This window comes from Tamandua tetradactyla, chromosome 17 (genome assembly GCF_023851605.1).
Source record: "Tamandua tetradactyla isolate mTamTet1 chromosome 17, mTamTet1.pri, whole genome shotgun sequence".
NCBI classification, from domain to species: Eukaryota; Metazoa; Chordata; class Mammalia; order Pilosa; family Myrmecophagidae; genus Tamandua; species Tamandua tetradactyla.
The window spans coordinates 77191551-77204667 of NC_135343.1; the positions used below are offsets into that span (position 1 = coordinate 77191551).

General features: G+C 34.0%; 1 protein-coding gene across 7 annotated transcripts in view; it reads right to left on the reverse strand.

Annotated features, from left to right (window-relative positions):
* MEMO1 (mediator of cell motility 1) overlaps nt 1-13117 on the reverse strand; it is a 164382-nt gene that overhangs the window by 32636 nt on the left and 118629 nt on the right. For 5 of the 7 annotated variants that reach the window (XR_013164569.1, XM_077134991.1, XM_077134987.1 and 2 more), the window contains one exon: nt 645-787. The exons of the other annotated variants lie outside the window; for them this stretch is intronic. Coding sequence is in view for 4 of the 5 variants with exons in the window: in XM_077134991.1 (XP_076991106.1) it covers nt 645-787 (143 nt within the window). In the remaining variant the exon portion in view is untranslated. The remainder of the gene's footprint in view (nt 1-644; nt 788-13117) is intronic. 7 annotated transcript variants of the gene reach the window in all.

The following is a 13117-nucleotide window of genomic DNA, read 5'->3' on the forward strand; positions in this document are numbered from 1 at the left end:
TTATGACCTATTCATTAAGCATCCTTACTCTTTTAATCCACATTAATCAAAAAATTCACTTAAGAATTCTTACCCTTATAAATCACTACCAATGATAATCATACTACTAAGATAGCCAATGTATTACAAGTCTTTGGAGGGTAGCTCCAAAGTGAGGGCAACTGTGGGCAAAAGTTAAGCACCAAGGGAAAAACAGAAAATAATAATAATAATAATAATTACAAAAAGAGGAAATGTAGGAAAGGACTGGCATGGCACACAGTGATTTTCTATGTTCTCAAAAAAAACATGTGTTTATCCACTAAAAACCTAACTTCAGAGAATCTATAAAATACACTCTACCTAGAAATAGTATTAAAAGATCTAAACTCCCCCTAACATAAGTGACTAAGAAAGGATGCCCTCACAGTGTGAATCCAATTAAACCAGTCGCCTTTGGAAATGTACCCATAATTCACTATTATAACCTGATCTTTTTTAAGTGACCAAAAAACTTCTTTGTATTCACATTTGAACACTGCTGCTAAAAGTAAAACCATCCAAGAAAAATGAGAAAGAACTGAAAATCAGAGCTTAGAATGAAAAGATACTTTTAACCACAAGTCTACAATATCTATCATGATATGTTAAAATCTAGAACTTACCCCAATGGCAGAAATCAGAAGAAACCACAAAGAGATTACTAGGATCCGCTAGATATTTACTGAAGAGTTTTCCGAATTCCTGTTCTTTTGTCTCACTGAGAGCTCCAACCAGTACAGGAATAATGGTAAACTCATCCTTATGGCTTAAAGAGAACAGAAAAAGAAAAAAAAAAGTCATTTAAGATGTTTAGGGAAAAAATAGTTTTCTAAATGAGTTAGCATTAGAAAGTAGAATGTAATATTAATAGTGGTAAGGAAAACATACATAATATTATTGTTGAATTTTTTTAAATCCACAAAGTAAATGTACAAAATATCAAAAATGTTTAAAATGAGAAGTACAGAATACCAAAAATATCCATTTAAACTATAGAAACATATACTACTTCTTTAGGTAATAAACAAAACCAGGCATCATTAATACTCTCAAAAATAAGAATAAGCCCATCAGACCATCATCAATTCAAATCTCCTCATGTCTACCCACAAACCTACAATGGTCCATCCAATCCTTCTGTGATTCCAAAAGTGAATGAAACTCTTCCTCTCCTATTTCAATTCTATCTCACTATAAACACTACCACTTCTGGTACATATTCCGTCAGCCTGCCAAGTAAAACCTAAAAAACTTAATTTGGTTCCCATAAGATTTGCCAAGTACACTTTTACACCTATCCTAATGAATAGTCTCCAGATAAAACTCAAATTTCACTGGCATCTAGAGTAAACAGAGAGTTCGAGAATGTAGGTATTAATTACTAAAGCAAGAAAAGACACCACAGCCACCCACAATGCTTGTGGCATATCCCCAAGTCCCATTTTCACTGTATTGTGAAAATTCACGGAAAAGGAAAAAAATGGATTAGTAGAGCATAACTATGATGGGCTATAGAAACAGATGTTTATCCACAAACCTTTTAAAAATTTTAATTGTAGTGAAATGTTACTTACATATATTCAATATTATTTATATTCTAAATGATCCCAGAGTTGGAAATTTAGAAATATGAATCATGTTTATCTGACTTGTTCTGAAAAGGACTTAAAAAAAAAAACATTACAATAAATGCTTTTTAATATGATACTCTAACACTTAACTGATGTAGGACAAACAGAATTCATAAAAAAGTTTTAAAGAATACTAAGCTTAAGTAATTTCAAAATAAATGTTAACCCAGCTGCATAAAGCTAATTTTAGGGAACCCAAGCGCCTCCCCCATAAAGGCCCCCTTACCCTTGTCAATTGCGAAATAAACAGATCATACAGATCTCCAATCCCTCTGCAATGCAGGGGCTTCTTGGGCAGAATCTGCATCTATGGAGTAAGAAAAAAAGAGGAAGCTGGCAGATGTAGCTGCCATGGGATAGCTCTTACTCTGACTCTTACCAGTTTGCTTAAAACTGTCTGAATGAGTAGGGGCTCTACAATGAGCTATAAGCTGTTATCATTTCAAAGAAAAGAATTTGAGTTCCTATTAAAAATTTAGGAAGACTGTTATGAATTGTTCTAACCTCAAGTACTATCTACATAAATAAATACCCTAAGAGCATCATGGAGTATGCAAGTAATTATGACATGGTAGGGAGGACTTATGCAAAATACAGAGGACAAAGAGAAGTCAGAAGAAATGGGTTCAAGTCCCATTTCTATCACATACAACTGCTGAAAGCACGGATAAGTCCATTAACCTGAGAACGTTTACTTATCTGGAAAATAATAATCATATATTTCATATGCAATATGATCATAATTACAATACCTATTTCATAAAAACTGTTACGAAGCAAGGAATACCATAGGTAATAGTGTTGTGTCAACAACAGTTGGCTCACTCTGAAGAAATGACATGTCTTCTCTCTAGGAGAGCCACCAAATCATTCAATCAACCTCAGTTTGAACTTGCAAATCTTATTTACACAAAGGAAAAGTTCATACAACTGAGAAATCTAAGACCTGAATCAAGGTTCATCCATTCATTCCTTTTTCTTACTTCTCTCTTGAAAGAAAAATTACTTGTTCTCTGTCCCCACAAAGTAGCATGAATTAGAGAAAATGGCATTTGGCTTTGAAGTCTAATATTCCTGGGTTTTAAAATATGAGTTTTTGAAGTCAGGTTTCCCCAGTGGAGCAGTATAAAACCTCTCCCTAAAAATCAATTCTGAAACTGGACAAGACTATTGAAAACAACAATTTCTGGGCTCTGAGAGTCAGCAAAAAGCAAAAAACAAAAATGAGAAGAGTTTATTTGTGAAAATAGTCAACCTTCTGGTAAGAACAGTAGTAGTCTGACTTGCAGGGGCTGCTTCCACTTTCATTCCCAGCTCCACGACAAGGGAGCGCAAGGTTGGCTGTGACAATCAGCAGCTTCACTGCAAAGATTCCTAGTAGAGGGCAGAAAACCCACACCCAATGGAGAAGAGAAAAGATGGCAGTTTTCTTAGCCTGAGGTTGCTGTACTGGTTACGGCAAGTCACAAACCTGAGGATTAGCTAGAAATTTAACAGTGAGATCCTGGAAATGAGAATGCCATGGAGAGACTTGATAAAGTCTCTACATATTCCTGAGTGGAGGACTTATGCCCTCCCACACAACCCCAGCTATCTGGTAAGCTGCACATACATACAGAGGAGACCCATAAAGAAGCAAGAATACATAAACAGCAGCAAATTGGGAGGCTGAGGGCATGCACCAGGGAAACCTGACAGAGATCAAGATAGCTCTCCACACGTCCTTGACTGACTGGGTTTTGAGTATATGCATAAGGGAGAATTAAGAGGATCCAACAGAAAGTAAAAGAGTCAAACTTGAAAAAGGCCTAGAATTTGAATGTGTTCCCCAATGCATACACAATCCATGATAAGAGGGTGAAAGCCTGGAGAGCTCAAGGTGTTTAAGCACAACTTCAATCCAATTGCTAACTAAGAACTCAGCTATGCAGAAAGAGGAATGAACCCTAGGAAGCCAAGCTAAAAAACAAAAATAAGAATAGTTGAATAACTATTCAGCAGCCACAGATTGAGTCCACTCAAGTTAATAAACAAGCACACAACCTGCAAGGAAAAAAACAAATAAAATCAGAGCCCAGAGTTTTTATATTATATAATGTCTAATTTCAAAGAAAAAAGTATGAACCGTTCAAAGAAACAGGTAACTTGTGACCCACGCTCCGGGAAAAAAACAGTAGCTGGTATAATTTGAATTCAAATGGGATCAGATACTGAATTTGATAGAAAAAAAAGTTATTATAAATATGTTCAAGAATCAAAGAAAACCAAGGCAAACAAATAGAGAATATTGATAAAGAAATGGATAGTATTAAAATACACCAAATGGAAACTTTATAGTTGGAAAAGTACAATAACAAAATAAAAAATTCACCGATGAGGGCAGTGCCAGGGTCACTCAGTGGTAAAGCTCTCATCCACCAGGCTGGAGACCTGGGTTCAATTCCCGGAGCCTGCACATGCCAAAAATAGAAAAACTAAAACAAAAATAAAACCTTCTTTTAGGATGGTGCAACAGTGGTGCAGCGGCAGAATTCTCACCTGCCGTGCCAGAGACCCAGGTTCGATTTGTGGAGCCTGCCCATGTCAAAAAAAAAAATCACCTATGGCCAGAAGGTTTGATATTGGTCTGAAGATTTGATATTGCATTAGAAACAATCAGTGAAATCAAAGACAAAATAGTTGAAATTACCTAATATGAAGCACAGAGATGGGAAAAAAAAGATTGAAGATAAATGAAGAAAGAATTGGAAACTTACAGAGAATATCAAACATGGCAACATATGTGTAACAGGGAGCCCAAAAGGAGAAAAGAAATGTGACAGAAAAATAATAAAAGAAATAACAGTTGAAAATGTTCCAAAATTTGAAGAAAAATATCTGCAGATTCAAGAAATTCAACAAACCCAAAGTAGGGTAAACATGCAAAAATACGCATCTTGATACACCATAATCAAATTGTTGAAAACTAAAGACAAGGCAAAAATTTTCAAAATGGCAAGAGAAAAATTACTCATTACCTACAGGATGATCTTTTCAATAAATGGTGCTGGGACAATTGTATATCCATATGCAAAAAAAAAAGTGAACTGAGACCTTTACCTCTCAACATATACAAAAACTAATTCAAACATGATCACAGACTTCACAACAGATCTAAAGATAGGTCCGTAAACATCTTTTAAAATAGGACATACAATTAATATTTTAGGTTTTGTAGTCTATATGGCCTCTATTGTCAATACTCAACTGACACTACTCAACTGCAGGAGGAAAGCACCCATAAACAATATGTAAAAAAACACGGGTGTGGTTGTGTTCCAATAAAATTTTATTTACAAACACAGGTGGTAGACCAGATGTTGCTTCATGGGCTACAGGCTCGTGAATCCTGTTCAAGGAGAAAATCGAGTAGCAAATCTTTGTGAACTATGGGTTAAATTTAAGATTTCTTAAATATGACACCAAAAAAAAGAATCCACACTAGAAAACTGATAAATTGAATTTCATCAAAATTTTAAATGTCTGCTTGTCAACAGACACCACTAAGAAAATGAAAAGTCATAGAATGGGAGAAAATCTTTGCAAATCATGTATTTGATGAAGAATTTGGATCCAAATAAAAATTACAGCTCAATAATAAGACAAACTACCCAAATAAAAATCGGCAAAATATACGAATAGATATTTCACAGAAGAAGATACATGAATGACAATAAACACAAGAGATGCTCAGCATCATCAGTCATTAGGGAGATGCAAATTAATACCACAATGAGATCCATGAGAATGGTTGTAAGCAAAAAGAATGACAATTAACACAACATTAAGTTTTGGTCAAGATGTAAAGAAATTGGAACCCCCAGGCACTGCCCATGAAACGAAAAATGGTCCAGTCACTTTGTAAAACAGTTTGGTAGTTTCTGAAAAAGTTGAAATATAGACATCATACAACCCAGCAATTCTACTCCTCAGTTTCTATCCAAGAGAAATGAAAATACAAGTTTACACAAAGATTTGTAGAAGAATATTCATAGCAACATTATTCATAATAGCCAAAACTGGAAATAAGCCAAATTCCATCAACTAGTGAACAAATAAACAATATAACTGAATACTATTTGGTGACAAAAGGAAATGAACTACTGATCCATGTCACAACATGGATTGATGAACCTCAAAAATATTATGCCATTGTGAAAAAGGGCAGGGTTCATTCTAATACATGCACAGTTCAGTGCTTAAGCTGGTGATTGCTTGGAGATTACGCTTACACACCTTGAGCCCTTAAGGCTTTCATCCTCTAACCATGGATTTTGTATAAATCCATTTACATATTTCCAGTAAATGCAAATCTATGGTCAGAAAGTGGATCAGTGGTTGCCTGGGGTGGAGAGTGTAAGTGGGGATTGACCTCAAATGGGCACAGGGTTTCTTTTAGGAGCAGTGAAAATGTTCTAAAACCGAACTGTGAGAATAGTTATACATTTTTAAAAATTTACTAAAAATCATTGTGTTGTACTCATACAATGAGAAAATTTTATAGTGTGTAAATAATATCTGAAAAAAGCTTTTTAAAAAGAGGAAAATCCATCTTTATCACTTACAAGCTGTGCCACTTAACAGCAGGTTACTCAAAAGTATCCTAAGTCTCAATTTCCCGATCTGCAAAATTAGAGGTAATAGTAACTAACCTTACAGAGTTCTTGTGAGCATGTCAATAATGTAGAGAAGAATTTTATCCTTTTTGTTATCCTATTGCTTAAACCTTGATGCAGAAAATTTATATAGCCAAGATGTATAACAGACTGAAAAGGTTTAAATCCCAGAATCTACAGTGAAGTCTCTTTAAAAACAAACAATATCACTGTATCACCAATGCTACTGATGCAACATGTATAAAAAATTCTAAACTCTAATGTAAAAATTCTAATCTTAATATAAAAATTTCTATTCTAATCTGAAACTGTTTTATTTGAAGTGATAATAAAACATAATTTAATCAGAAGTGTTTTATCAGTGTTACATAAATAATTGAAGGCTTAATACTGACAACATCTTAGATTAGATGAAATACTGTGCGCAACTAGTTATTTGCTTATCCTTCCCCAGGCACTAACTTGAATTTGTGTCCCCTAAAAAGAGCAAAGAATGTGAGAATTTTCTTTTCTATGTCAATTTTTCCAACTTCTCAAAGATTCTAGAAGCAGTCCTGAGTGTCTCAAGATCTGGTAAGAGTTAAACAAATCATAACTAAGATCATTACCTAGTCAGGAGCGAAATTATCCTTATTCCTAAGGTGCCAAGATTGTTGCCACGGTAATATCACTATGTGATCTATCCTCTCCTCCCTTTTAGAAAACATTTATAGAAAAAAGAGGGATAAAACATATGTAGGTAAATAGAAAAAAATCTTTATTCTGATAAAACTAAAATACAATCTAATCTCAAATTCTAATCTTCTTTTGTTCATCCTTTTCATAGTCATAGAAACTGAAATTATTCTATTACCAACAACAAAGAATATTCACTTACGATTCCAGAGATGCTATAATTTTTGAAAAATGCTTTCCTGCTGGTAAATAGGTAATACTCAAAGGAAATCAAAACACAGGAGGAAAGGAAAATTCAAAAAGAACTGCATAAAGAAATGTATGAGGAAAAATCTTGTTTGCTTTAAAAACTTCAATAAACAACCACAAAAAAGATTTAACTATGAGACATATGGAGAAAAGCACAACCACATAGGAACACATTTGAAAATGACACTGCTCCCATGGCTTTCATTTAAGCTGGGAAGATGTTGAGAATCTCAGGCTTCATTTTATGTCCAAAGAGGGAAGCCATTCCACAGAATAACTAATTAAACAAGAATAGATCTTACTTTTTTCTGATCATTTCTTATGTCTGCAACCATTGAATGAGGCCACAATCAGAAAGGAAAGTAAAAATTTAAGTTCTAGGGTAAACCTAAGCTAATAAGAGTCAGGATGGCTTTTAAGTGAGTCAAAGATCCAGAGAGTTGGAATGGCAATATGGTAGCCTGGAACTAAGAAAGGCAATGGGTTTTGTGCAGGAGAGTAAACATAGTAGAACTGATGTTAACTTTAGAAGAGCTAGCTTGCAGGACCTTTGGCTAGCATCTTGAATTTGGCTTTTAGAATGTGCCCAATTTTGATAAGATAGCTTTTATCTGCTTGGAATACTGATTCCTGCTGTTCCTGCTTGCCTAGACTGTTTATAAACAATGTGATTTATGGTGAATTCCTGCTTTTCTTCTGGGGGTCTAGAATTTTAATAGCAGTGGATAGTTGCCCAGTCAGAGGGTTCCTACATGACCAGTCCCCAATAAAAACCTTTTCGGGGGAAGGAAAATGTTGGAAGCTTGGACTTAGATTACTCCAAAGCCTGCCTGATGTGTCTATTTCCCTTTCAGATCCTGCTGTGTATCTTACGCTTTCTAATAAACCAGCGCCATGACGGCAACTGCCTCTGTACTCCACGAGTCATTGTAGTGAGTCACTGAATCGTGAGGAGGGTGGTTCCCGCCATCCCTGAACAAATTCATCTTCAAGCCATAGAGACATACACACAGTGAGGCAAAATACTCTTAATTCACTGTGAGAAAGAACAAACTACAAAGATTCAGAAAACACCAAGCAAAGCCAAACAACTGGGGACAAACATAAGCTGCCAATGACTTAGTAAAAATTAGCTAAGTAAAGCTAACACTATTTCCCACATTAATCCCAAAGGTTATATCCTTAATTTCTATTCAAGTAGATATATTGATATAAAAAACATGTTCCAAGGAAGGACACACTTCAGGTAATAGAGGCATGCGAAACTCTATTTTAGAAACTCAACCATTTGAAGATACCTTTAAACAAAACAATCCTATCATAAATTGGCCAAGTTTGGCTTCAGATTTATTTTGTTAAAAATGAATCAACAAATGCTAGTGGTAAATGAAAGCGAGGGGTAAGGGGTATGGCATGTATAGTCTTTTTTTTCTCTATTATTTTATTTCTTTTTCTGTTGTCTTTTTATTTCTTTTTCTAAATTGATGCAAATGTACTAAGAAATGATGAATATGCAACTATGTGATGATATTAAGAATTACTGATTGCATATGTAGAATGGAATGATATCTAAATGTTTTGCTTATTTTTTTAATTAATAAAAAAAAGTTTTTAAAAAAATGAATCAACATTTCCATATTCTATGTTATCTTAAACTTACAAATATTTCTGGCTTTACTATCTCTGAAAATGGCAATATTATTAGGCCTTAAACATTCTTTTCAAATCATCTTACACACTCACAGAGAAATATTTATGGAATCCTATTGGTTCTTAAATGTCCTCCGTATCTGCAATTTGCTTCAATCTCTGCTACTACATTAGTTTGTATGATTTCTTTAAAAACTATTTCCACCAGTCTCTTCCAACTCTAATCCATCCTTCACACCACCATCACATCATCAAGGAATCAAATTCTTATAGTCTAGTTGTAAATATGTCACTACTTTGCTGAAGAATGTTTACTGAGCACTTCACTGATCATAGAAAATACAAATACCTTAAAATGGCATAGAATGCCTTCCATAATTTGGTCCCAACTTTTTGAATCCTGCCCCACATACTCTGTGTCTCTTAAGGTCACCTACTCTAATGCGTCTAGTACCCAGGTGATTATCATAAATGTGTGAAAAGATGGAAAAGGTAAGGACTACAGGGAGTAGTATGACCAATATCCAACTAAAAACATTCTTTTATATGAAAACTGTTTCTAACCATGCAGGCCAAACCAAAAAAATCTGCAAATAGAACTCAGTTATTGTTTAAGCTTTTGTAACCCCTCCAAGCTAACCCAAATAATTTTCTGCTCTTAAAAATAAGTTCTGGTCTTTCCAACCCCCTACTCTGTGTCTACAGTACTCCCTTTCCCCCAAAAACCTTATCTTCATTCTGTAAAAACTACAGCCATCTTTAAAGTCCAATCAAATGCCATATCCTTTTTGAAGTCTTCCCTGTGTTTCACTAATTCAATTATTATCCCTTTGCCCCATATTTCCGTTTTCTGTTTCCATAAACACTTCTATACCACTTACTACATTTTGATTTATTTTACAGTTATTTATATGCATGTCTTATCTCTCCTATCAGGGTATAAGCTGTCTGAAAAAATAAAGCTTGCTTAGTTTTCTATTCCCCATCATTCCTTGCCCAGAGATTAATATAATTAGGTGGCTCTTTAACATTTCAAACTTTCAGATTAAAATTGAGAGTAAATTTCATCTCAAAAACAATCACAGTTTTCCATAACATACCTAGTAAAATATATAGGGTGAAAATTGCCATTTGGAGGCCAAAATAAGTTTGGATTACTAGTTTATTTAATCATTATCCATATACAAAGTACATTACTCTTCATCTGTAATTAAAAGCTATAAGAAAGGAGTGTCTTATTTTTTGTATTCACCAGAAAGAAATAAAATGAAAGGAAAAGAAATCCTTTTTTTCCAACCATTATAAAATATCAAGCTTTAAATAGTAAAATCAATTGATAAAGAATGATCTTATACAGTTCTTGGAGCATTCAGTAATTCATTTAAGATGAAGCAATCTCTTTGAGAAGATGAAAGAAGCTCTACCGATTTGGAAATGTGTACCCTTCATTTTCTGAGACTTATTCTCCACCTCCCTCTCTTCTTCAACTCCCAAAATGTCTGAGGAGCTGTTCACAGAATGCATTCAATTTTCTGAATTAAAAATGAAAACAGTGATACAAAGAGGTACTAGTCAAGATTTCAACAAACTTGAGACTTCTTTTATATGACATGGAGGTAGATAATAAATAAAAATAAAAGGAAATATCCTAACAGACAAAGTATGTAGTTATGTGTGGATTCTGTCAGGAATATTCACGACTTCTATTGTCTGGAATTCCTAGACCCTATCACCAATGAAAAGATACCTTATAATTACTGAAAAATCATTAACAAAAACTGTAATTATTTCTAAAGTTTTTCATAGCTGTAAAAAGTAATTTATTAACTTCAGAAGACTGTGGTCTAAAGTAATCTGCAGAGAGTTTTAAAAGGTTAAATATCCCCATGGAGACCCGTAACTCTGTCAAAAATACAAAAGTAAGAACACCAACAACAGGCAAATAAATGTTAAAGAATAACCAATGGAAGTAACATAATTATTTAAATAAGACAGTATAAAACTAACCGCAATTTAAGAGTATTATAGTAATGCCACACCAAGACATTTCATTGTAGCGTTCTCAGGGAACTCGAAAATATGGTCAATATGAATAAACAGAATAGTAACAAGACTGCACATAACTATTGGGGTTATGAGAAAAACCAAGATTTTCTTGATAATTGTCTAAGTAACCCACAAATAAGCATGATAGGTGTCATTTATGACTACCTTCCTATGAAACTTACCAAGAACTATTAAATCCTAGCCATAGAGAATTTGTAAGAATGGCTAGTACTCAAAGCAGAAGATGAATCAGAAATACACTGTACGATGCTTTCAAGTTGCCCATGACCAAAATATTGCCAGTACCCAGAAAGTATCATATGGCAAAGAGGATAATGATATTTTAAAAGGAACAGAAACAGTTTTAAAGTGCCATATTTCCCAATATACCACTTTCAAAGTTACTAAAACATCCTATTAACTATACACATTTTTCTGAACAAAAAGCAGTGGAAGGTGTGCAAAGGAATTGTTCTGCATCTAGATTTTGATTATATATATCAGACTATGTATTTGTCAAAACTCATACAATTATACACCATAAAAAGGAAATTTTATTGTATGTTAATCACAGAAAGATAAAAAATTTTAACTGTTAAAAAAATGGAGGAGGGCAGGCAACAGTGGCTCAGTGGCACAGTTCTCACCTGCCAAGCCAGAGACCCGAGTTCGATTCCTGGAGCCTGCCCACATCAACAACAAAAAAAGGAGGATATTACATAGACTATGACTAGGAATAAAAGCAAACTACAGTAACTGAAGAGAGTAAAGAGCAATGAAAAAGATCTGTGATACAACAGTGTTAACTTTAGAGTTAACTAATTTTTTCAAGATAGATGTTCCTGTGTATTCTAACTTAACGTAATCTCACTCAAATACAATTATAGGTAGCAGTACAAATAATTATGACTTCAAAAAAATTCATAAAAAAAGGTAACAAAGTGCCTAAAATCATGACCTCTTGTTTACATGCTTTCATTTATGTGGATAAACACGTATATGCACTACAATTTTATGTATATATACACATCTTTATATGTGCCTACATATATTTGCTAATGCATGCACAACCATTTTTTTTACATGCAGCAAAATACATTTTTCTTCTTTTCAACTCAGATAATGAAATAACATTTAATATAATACTTGGCAGAGAACCATTATTTTTTTCTCACTGTACTTATATTATTGAACCAAAATCTAATATTGTGCTATTCATTTCTGATTTTTTACAATCAGCCCTGTTGCACAATCTGTATCCTTTCAACACCAACTGCCCAATCTCTATCCTTCTTCTATATTCTGAGAACCTGTGTTCTTAATTTAAATTCTCCAAATTCACTCATTAATGTTAGTTCATATTAATGAGACCATACAGTATCTGTCCTTTTGTTTCTGACTAATTTCACTCAGCATAAGGCCTCAGGGTTCATCCACATTATTACATGCTTCATGACTTTATTCTCTTAAGGCTGCATAATATTCCATCATATGTATATACCACAGCTTGTTTAGCTACTCATTCGCTGATGGACATTTGTGCTGTTGCCATCTCTTAGCAATCATAAATAATGCTGCTATAAACATTGGTGTGCAAATGTCTGTTTGCATCCTTGCCCTCAGATCCTCTGAATAGATACCTAGTAATGAGACTGCTGGATGATATGGCAACTCTATACTTAGATTCCTAAGGAACCACCAAATTGCCTTCCAGAGCAGCTGTACCATTCTATATTCCTACCAACAATGGGTAAGCTTGCTTTTTCTCTACATCCTCTCCAGCACTTGTCATTTTCTGATTTTTTTTTATAATGGCCATTCTAGTAGGTGTTGAGTGATATCGCATTATGAATTGCATTTCCCCAATAGGCAGTGAAAGTTAAGCATCTTTTCATGTGGCTTTTAGCCATGTGTATTTCCTCTTCTGAGAAGTGAACGTTTATGTCTTTTATCCATTTTTTAATTGGGTTATTTGTCATTTTGCTGTTGAGTTAAAGAATATCTTTATATATTCTGGATACTAAACCCTTATCGGATATGTGGTTTCCAAATATTGTCACCCATTGCGTTGGCTACCTTTTTACTTTCTTGACAAAGTTCTTTGATGCACTAAAAGGGTTTAATTTTGAGGAATTTCCATTTATCTACTTCTTTTTTCAATCCTCATACTTTGGGTGTAAGGTCTAGGAA